The 9,683-nt window shown below is 53.3% G+C and overlaps 1 protein-coding gene across 1 annotated transcript; it reads right to left on the reverse strand.

Moving 5' to 3' along the window:
* Positions 1 to 5,252: 5,252 nt before the first annotated feature.
* LOC140847568 (testis-specific Y-encoded protein 2-like) lies at positions 5,253 to 8,153 on the reverse strand. Its single transcript, XM_073228272.1, has 6 exons — positions 7,628 to 8,153; positions 6,958 to 7,035; positions 6,740 to 6,851; positions 6,502 to 6,647; positions 6,298 to 6,382; positions 5,253 to 5,620 (listed from the first exon to the last, which is right to left on the reverse strand). Exons 1-6 carry the CDS (start codon positions 8,120 to 8,122, stop codon positions 5,568 to 5,570), a joined length of 969 nt encoding a protein of 322 aa, XP_073084373.1. The 5' UTR covers positions 8,123 to 8,153; the 3' UTR covers positions 5,253 to 5,567.
* Positions 8,154 to 9,683: the final 1,530 nt, after the last annotated feature.

Consider the following 9,683-nt stretch of genomic DNA (forward strand, 5'->3'; position numbering starts at 1 on the left):
ATTATTTTACCCATTTTTCATTTTAGGATAATGTCAAATACACAGGGTGCCTGGCATCAATTTCACCTGGCAACATCTCCCCAACTGAACTACCCCCACTGTCTCAAATTACATCAATAAAGGTAAGGGCATTCTTAGACATCTGACACGCAACCCAGATATGCTGAGAGAGTAGGTGAGCTGCTAAATTGGTTTTATTCTTTCAAATCCTCAGATATTTAGTTGTCAGAGAAGTCAAGTACCTGGCACACCTGTAAGGAAACAGGAGGCAATGAATGATGGTGAAAAAAGGAGGGGAGCTGTCTGAAACAGGGGCTGCCATCTGGAGGGTTGGGGCTTGTGGAATCTTTTGAATATCCTTCTGTGTTTGCTGTCACTGATAGCCACTGGCATCGTGAAAGTTGGCATGTCTACTGATCCCAGTACACTGATGGTGATAACTGACTCTCCTGCTGGTTAGTGGCAGTGGCAGGACTAGTGGACCACATCTACATTTCCCATCTAGAACACAGAACATGAATGGTCTGGTTTCCTCCAGCCTGGTAAGTGCTGGCCATCTCAGCAGTCAGGCACGGGGGAGTTGCGAACTCATCTGTGAGGCCTGTGTCCAGCTGACTTGGGGGCATGGGTGTGTTGCTTTCTGACTGCGAAAAATCTGCTCTCCATCTAAGAAGGTACAGGAATAACAAGGCTATACTCCAGCCAGGGGTGAATGACCTGTGTGGTGCATTCTCCCAACAAACTGACCAGTTTTTCAAAGGCCCAGCAGAGGGGTGCGAAAGATCCTTTTGTGAAAGATTCTTTAATAAAATTATAAAGCATTTTATAATTGTCCACTCCTGCCCACCAGGCAAGCATACCCACAGCAGTTCCTGTTACTTAAAAAACTGGCATGGGTGTGGAATTCCTGGGTCAAATTATGTGTCTACTTCTAGTTTTTTGAGGAACTTCCATTCTGCTGTTCACAATAGTTGAACTAATTTTCATTCCCACCAGCAGTGTAGGAGGGTTCCCTGTTCTCCATACAAAAGAAATGAAGGAACAAAACAGCAGCAGACTCACAGAACCCAGGAATGGACTAACAGTTACCAATGGGAAAGGGACTGGGGAGGATGGGTGGGAAGGGAGTGACAAGGGGGGAAGAGGAGCATAAACATTAGCAGACAGAGGGTAGGGGTGGGGGGCACGGGGATGGGTGTACAACACAGAGAAGATAAGCAGTGATTCTATAGCCTCTTACTATGCTGATGGACAGTGACTGTAATGGGGTATGTGGGGGGACTTGATGATGGGGGGAGTCTAGTAACCATAATGTCACTCATGTAATTGTAGACTAATGATACCAAAAAAAAATAACACAGGTATGGGGAGGTAAAAAATTATGAATAAATATAAGTAAATCAGTGGCATTCAAAATCCCCCAATTCACTAAGAGATTTTACAGCCCCAGTGAAAGGGATCCTTCTGTATTAAGACAAGAATAAAATCCCAGGTAAGTATGTTGGCAAGACACCAAGAGGAGTACACAGAAATAGAAAAGCACCTAGGTTTCTTCATTATACCAAAATGGCAACACGTTATCCGTAGATTTAGCAGATCATCAGTGGCCGGCTGAGTTTAGAGCTCAGATCTCTGACTGCTAGGTTAATGTTTTCATACAATAAAGAGCTTGTATTATTTAAGAGTTTACAGTCGGCCAGACACTGTGCTAAGCATTGTACATTAGATCATTTAATGTAAGTGTCATTTAATGTAACAAAGCTCTGAGACATACAGTACTGTTATCTCTGTGTCACTGGTGGGGAAGCTGGAGCTCAGTGAGTTCTTTGACCAGGGTCCTAAAGCAAGCAAGTGGTGGAGGCTGGATTCAGATTCCGGTGGGCTACCTCCACACCTGCACATAGTACTCACTGTAAATCAACACCCTCAAGTAGAATTCATTGGGAATCCAAAAGCCAGACAAGCAATGCACACATGGTCAGGAAGATCCACCCTGTATTAAGGGGTATTACACTGGACAAGGTCCCTGCTCTGAAAGTCACTCCGAGCGGAGATAGGCTGGGGAACTATGGGCTTCCACAGAGAGCATACACCATTGTGGTCAGGCAAGCATGACCTTCCTCAGTCCCCTTATGGCCTCTTGCCTGTCAAGCCTCAGCCTTTGGAATAACCGGCCGGGTTCTGGTTCTGGACACTGTGTTATCTGGGGCCGACTGTACCCACTTCCAGTTTTGCACCCTAATCCTACCCAGATGTCACTCTCTTATGAAGCAACTATGGATTTCGACTGGCTTCTAATGCCTCAGTACCATCTCCTTTTCAACACACCATCACTGGTCTCTAAGTGCTAGCTGTGTCCACAACTCTAGGTAGAACCCATGGGATACTGCAGTGGCAGTACTAATGGCTCCCCGGCAGCACTTACAAGCCAGCTGAAGAGCTCACATCAATGCACCAACTTTAGTCACAGATGGCTGGATAAGACAGACAAAATCTGCATGGACCAAGGGGAAAGAAATCCCCATTTCCTACCCCAGGCCCTTTCACAGGCTCATGGCTTGGATTACCACACAGGCTCATCAAAAGAACTCAGTAAGTTTACACAGAAAGGCCAAGAAACTCACAAAGAGTCCAAGACTACTTGAAGGAATTGGGCAGTATTCACAACCCACGTGCCCAGCACCAAAACTCATGCTCGGGAGAAGCAACCAACCATCCTCAAACATTTTTTTAGCAGGTGACCAGTATAAAATAACCAGATGTGTACTTTCAAAGACACCTCTGACAGCAAAAGCACAATGGACCATAGTGGGTAAAAATGGAGAGAAGAAAACTGTATTTTGAGAGATTATTATAGCTACGGCAAAACAGGACAACCTGGATTAGTGCTCTATGTAGGTCAAAGAAAGAAAGGCTTCATTTGGGTAAGTCATATGTAAGTAGTAAACAAGCAGACAAAAAGTCAACAGCCAACTCAATTACCAACATTTTTTCACCTGAAAAGCTTGATCTTTTACCTTGGAATCTCTGTATTTCTACACTTGCCCCTGAATCAACCATGTATTCTCTTGGCACAGAGATACAAACCACGAAAAAGACACACAATGGCCACCAAAGCCAGCAAGACTACCCAGTAGAAGATATTAACATTCCTACTCAGTCAGTGCCTGGCCCTAAATGAAACAAGCATTGCCCAGACCAAAGAATGCTCAGGTCTGAGAACCAAGCCAGGAATAAGCACAGCCAAGAGCAATAGGCAGAATGAGACTCAGGTCTCTTTTGTAGTGCACAGAACCAGGCCTGGCACAAAGCAGATGTCTGACAAATAGCCGTTGAATGAACAAGCCAATCTCTTTTGCCCTGAGGCACTTCTAACTCCAGTGCTCTGCTTTAATTGTCAGTAAGCAACTTTCCCTCCCACACAACATGTCAACTGAACAGAGGAAAGAAGATTTGATAGCCATGGGATTCATTGTACATAAGTACCTGGCACTGGGCCTTGAGCAGCATTCTGCTCTCTGGTTGACACCAGCCTGCTCTGAGGCAAATCCGTCCACTGGCTGTTACCTGAGCAGAACTCTGCTCAAGTCATGAAGATGGTCAGTGCTGCCATGACCTGCAGCCCTCCCAGGTCTTCTGTATTTTAATGGAGAAGCTGTAAGCTAAAAAATATAATGAAGCCACGGTTTGAAATAAAAAGGAGCAGGGAAGCTTGTAGAATGTACTGGAAACTCGTTATTCTGAAAATCTCCAAAAACATGTAATTTTTCAATTGCTGTAAGTTGTAGAATTCTCCAAAAAGGTTCTCTGTAGTAAGACATGAACACGAGATTTTACGGTATCCCTTACTACCACCACTGCAATTTCTAAGCAAAATAAACAGTACTGTTAGAAAATACCTTCAGTTGCAATCAAGATGAAATGGAACTCAAACTTGGACCCAGCAGGAGAATGACACATCATCTTGTAGGCCTTTTGTTCATTTGTCCTGCCTGCAAGGGTTTGGGCGATGGCATGACTGCAGAAGCCACGCTCTCCTGAGCAGAATTTTCTTGCAGGCTTCTGAACGGTTTCCTTTTCCTTGCCTGTCCCCACTCATACCAGAAGTACCAAGGCCTTCAGAGGCCATGTGACCTGCTCAAGGAAACTTGAGCAGCAAGAGGCCCAGGTAAGAATAAGAAATAGGTATTTTTATTTCCTCCAGGACAGGCAACTCTTTGATTCAACTCCCGAGGATCATTTGTCACTGTCAAACTTGTGGGATCCAACTGGACCAGACCGACCTAACATTTAATTTCTGGGTAAGAAATGCAAGCACTGTGTCCTGAACAGCAGAGCCCTCCATTAGACAGACACAGCACAGAACGAAAATACTTCCTTGGGGGATGGGCAGAGACCCGCTTCCTGGTCACACCCTCCTGGTTGGCCTTGTCTGAGGCTGAAGAGCAGGTGGAAAGGACATGGCGAGGGAGCAGCCTTCTGGAGTGTCCATCCCCTCACAGGGCTTAAGAAGACAGCTTTCTAAGGCAGCCTGAGGCCCTCTGCCGCTCTCCAGAAAGCCTCATGCCCTCTCCAGGGCCTTCCGTCGGCTCAGGCTCAAGATGTGTCAGAGGCGCAAGTCCCAGTTAGAAGTGAGGAGCACCATTATCCGGAGCATCCCTGCCTTCTGGGCTAAGGCCGTATCCTCGATGCGGTAGTGGAGGGAGCGCAGTGTGGCCAGGCCAGTGCCAGGGGAGGCTGAGGCAGGGCACACCCAGTGATCCAAATGCCCGCGGTTGAGGCCACGACCATGAAATTGTAGGTGCATGTGTGACCTGATAGGGAGCCCTGGAAGGCCATTGCGCGGTACGGGCAAGGAGCAAGGTCCCCATGGCCACTCTGAGTTGTTCACGGGGTCCTTCTGGCAACACAGTTCAGCGGTGCCCCAGCTCCCCCAATGCTAGGGCTGTGCACAACAGGTTTCGGGAGGGCTCAGAGGGTCGGTGGGGTTGCCAGCAATGTGTGATGTGCAGAGAGAAGCCTCCTCTGTCCATACCTCAGCACCTCCATGGCAGAAAGGGGTTCGCGTCCTGTACAACCACCGACCCCGCAGCATGCACACGCTGGACCATTCCTGGGTTAGTGCTCGGGGTTTCCTTAAAGCGGTGTGTGCCCAAGAACAGCACCTGGCTTGTAACAGCACAGGGCAGCCAAACTGTTTCATACATACATCTTCCTGCACTACTGGACAATTTTTAAAAATACACTTTATTTTTTAGAACAATTTTAGACATGCAGAACCACTGAGAAGATAGCACACAATCGATCTGGATACACAGGCGCCTCTTTAGGTGGGGATTCTGTCCTGGGGTGTGACCGTCTCGTGCTGACACAGGGCCTCTGGAAGAGGTGCCCAGTCCGTCTGAAATGGGAGTTGCTACCCGAGTGGAACAGAGGACCCGCGGCTGCGTGTCCCGGATTCTGCATGCCCATCACCAGCCAGTGTCATGCTTCCTCCACTCCGCACATCCACATGAGGTGGCTCAGACGAGTGCCGAGACACAGAAGCCAGGGCCTTCGCTGCAGTGTCACAGGGATGAGGCTTCTTCCTCAGCGAATGATCCTTCCAGGAGAGGCACCTCTGCCAGAAACAACACATAGGGTTTCTTTACTGCCTATCTGCATTTCCCTGCCAGCCGTGTTTGCCTTGCACCTGCATACACGTCCTGCCAGTGCCACCTCCTTCTACATCTCTGGGAACCCTGGCCCCCCCAAGGCTCATTGCTTCAGCCCCACGCAGCTCATTTCTGGACCTCTGGGAAGAGGGCATCCCGACCCAAAGGGGCAAAGCAGCTTAATGCTTCCTGCAGTCTGCGTGCCCTGAAGCTATGGCTGGACACCATCCAGGCACAAGTCCAGGCCACCAGGACACATAAGCAAGCCCTGGATCCTCTGGCCATCTGCTTGGCTCACCGGGCCCTCTCCCAGAACTTCCCTACCTGCCGAGGGACACCACGAACTGCCACCTAAGTGGCCCTTCTCATATCTCCTGTCCGCGCTGGGTGCCGACCCGTGAAATACTGGAACCCTTCATTTCAACCCCACATCGTGCTTAGATGTGTCGACAAGGTAACGGCCTAGGCTCTCCCATGTGCTGCACAATCCTGGGCTGGGAATCACCCTGCCTGCCTGGAGCCTATCTACACTCTGCTCACAACAAGATTTCCTCGGGCCTCAACTTGTCTGCTTGTGGGACAGCGGTCCCACTAAGACAGCTGGCACCCTGCAGGCCAGCACCCAGTTCCCTGGGCTCCTCACCTGACCTCCCGTCACTTCTTTCCTCTGCAGCCTTGCTTCTCAGGTAGTACGGCAGGGGATTGGGCCACAGGTCCTCGCTGATGACCTGTTAGCCAGCAAAAACGGACAGGGCTCAGATCCCAGTGCCAAGCAGCTGGAGAATCCACCAAAGGCATGCAGTGGGCGATGTAGGAAGGTGGGGTGCGTGTGCTGTTCTTGACCCACCTCTGCAATCCGGCCAGACCCGGCAAAGCTGTGGACTGACAGCCAGTTGAAGAAGTTAAGGCCACCGTTCTGGTGCCTGAGCCTGTGGGCCTTACACTCATAATGATGCGTCCACCGAACTGGGGTAGAGTCATACGCCCTGTATCCTGCAGCAAGAGAAGTGTGTCAGAAGGGGCTGGACCACATCTCAGGGGCACAACACGACCTCCCGCCACCCACCCTGACAGCTGCCACTTACTGGTGACACCGACGACGTACTCCTTAACAATCTGTTCATTGTAGAAGTAGGGGTTTTTGTCGAAGAATAGCACGATCTTGCAGCAATCGCCCAGGCGCCTGGATTCCTTCACCTGTTGGGACAAGGTGTGGGGAGGGTTTGCGAGGACCACCTTCTCCTCTTTTCGGAGATGCATGGCCTCCCACCCCCCAGCCTGCGTCTCACCAGCTTCACCTCACCTCCAGGTTGCTCATGAAGCCAAGTATGGCTTTGTCCCAGTGTCCCATCAGGGGTGACAAGTGGGGATGATTCTGAATCTGCTGAAAGTCAAGGAGCGTTCCCATGATAGGCATGGCGGGGCTAGAACAATGCAAGTCTGCAGAGAAGCCAGTTGGGGCCTGACCTCCTTCTCCTACAAGCCAGGTGCTGTTCTTGGGCACACACCGCTTTAAGGAAACCCCGAGCACTAACCCAGGAATGGTCCAGCGTGTGCATGCTGCGGGGTCGGTGGTTGTACAGGACGCGAACCCCTTTCTGCCATGGAGGTGCTGAGGTATGGACAGAGGAGGCTTCTCTCTGCACATCACACATTGCTGGCAACCCCACCGACCCTCTGAGCCCTCCCGAAACCTGTTGTGCACAGCCCTAGCATTGGGGGAGCTGGGGCACCGCTGAACTGTGTTGCCAGAAGGACCCCGTGAACAACTCAGAGTGGCCATGGGGACCTTGCTCCTTGCCCGTACCGCGCAATGGCCTTCCAGGGCTCCCTATCAGGTCACACATGCACCTACAATTTCATGGTCGTGGCCTCAACCGCGGGCATTTGGATCACTGGGTGTGCCCTGCCTCAGCCTCCCCTGGCACTGGCCTGGCCACACTGCGCTCCCTCCACTACCGCATCGAGGATACGGCCTTAGCCCAGAAGGCAGGGATGCTCCGGATAATGGTGCTCCTCACTTCTAACTGGGACTTGCGCCTCTGACACATCTTGAGCCTGAGCCGACGGAAGGCCCTGGCGGCCTGCTCATTCTGCACCTCCAGCTCTAACTGAAGGGTCCGCAGCGCGTCCAGTGGGGCCACGGCCGGCATCAGCTCCAGGGCAGGCCCTGGCCCTTCATGCTTCGGCTCCTCCTCCGGCCTGTCCTCCTCCTGCTCCCCAGGCTGCCACTGCTGCCGCCCCTGGCCCGGCCCTTCCTCGAGCTGCCCCTCGTCCTGCTCTGGATCCTCCTCCATCTGCACATATGCCAAGCCTCCCTCAGCCTCGCCCTGCTGCCCATCCTCCCTGAACTCCTGGTCCCTGTCCCCCTCATTGTCCAAGGGCACCAGCTCCACGTCCAGATACACTGCCTCACCTTCCTGCTCCCTGTCGTCCACCGCGACCTCCAGCACAATTACGTCTCCCATCACCGCTTCTTCCTCCACCACCAGCACGTCTCCCACCACCTCCTCTGCCGCCATTAGGTCTCCCGCCTCCACGTGTACCTCCCCCGCCACGTCTCCCACCACCTCCACGGCGTCCCCCACCACCCCAGCCACGTCCCCCACAACCGCCACCACGTCTCCCACCACCTCCTCTGCCACCATTAGGTCTCCTGCCTCCACGTGTTCCTCCCCCGTCACGTCTCCCACCACCTCCACGGCGTCCCCCACCACCCCAGCCACGTCCCCCACAACTGCCTCCACGTCTCCCACCACCTCCACGGCGTCCCCCACGACCCCAGCCACGTCCCCCACAACCGCCACCACGTCTCCCACCACCTCCTCTGCCAGCATTATCCCCCGTCACGTTCCCCCACCACCCCAGCCACCTCCCCCACAACTGCCACCACGTCTCCCACCACCTCCACGGCGTCCCCCACCCCCCCCCCCACCTCCCCCACAACCGCCACCACGTCTCCCACCACCTCCTCTGCCAGCATTATTTCTCCCGCGTCCACGTGTTCCTCCCCCCTCACCATGTCTCCCACCACCTCCACCACATCCCCCACCACTGCCGCCACATCCCCCACCTCCCCCATGTCTCCCACCACCTCCTCTGCCGCCATTACGTCTCCCGCCCCCACGTCTCCCACCACCGCCGCCACCACCAGGTCTCCCCACCTCCAGGCACACTCAAGGCCGCCTACCACGTCGAGGGCCCCCCAGGACTGCTGAGGAGCCCCCCCATGCCCTGGGTCCCCCTCGGCTGACATGCGGCTATGGGCCTGAGCTGCCTGCGGGAGGCAGCTGTTGGTGGAGCAGGAGTTGGGCCGAGCAGCAGTGGCGAGGAAAAAAGCGGCCGGCTATCCGCAGCCGCGCGCTGAATCTGTCGGCCTGCGCGCGTGCGCAGGCTTTTATGCGGATGGATTGGGCGGGAAAGAGCTGCGAGCCGCGCGCACGCCACTCGGCCCTCCCTGGCAGCCAGTCCGCGAGAGGGTGGCGCACGTCACTCTCCACCAGCCCCGCCCACACCAACTCCGTGGGCGCTCCGGGTGGCGCTAGTTTGCATGTGCGCAGAAGCAGAACATAGCCCCGACCCAAGCTCCGGCCGGCCCCCACAATCCCAAGCAATTTTCCACATGCTCGCCTACAGAGGAGCGCTGGTGCAGCCCAGCTGTGTGCAGAATAGGGTCCTCACCATGGCAATGATCTGGAAATCTGGGCATTGACACTGAAAAGGCTTCCACGTGACCGTGAGCAGCTCCATCAGCAGGGTCCTGGGGTGAACGGTCCCGTGCCTCTCCTCCCTGACACCCTTTGCCCTGTCTTCTCTCCCTGCCCCACTAGCCCTCTGTGCTTCACTCCGTCTCCTGTCTTTCTGCCCACATCCTTCCACCTGGATCAAGGAAGAGATTAAGAGGAAATCACACAACATATGGAGAGAAACGGTAACAGAAACACACAGTTGAAAATACGCGGACACTGCAAAAGCAGTTCTGAGAGGAAAGTGCATAGTGATACAGGCTTACCTCAAGAAACACAAACC

The sequence above is a fragment of the Manis javanica genome, chromosome Y, assembly GCF_040802235.1.
Source record: "Manis javanica isolate MJ-LG chromosome Y, MJ_LKY, whole genome shotgun sequence".
NCBI classification, from domain to species: domain Eukaryota; kingdom Metazoa; phylum Chordata; class Mammalia; order Pholidota; family Manidae; genus Manis; species Manis javanica.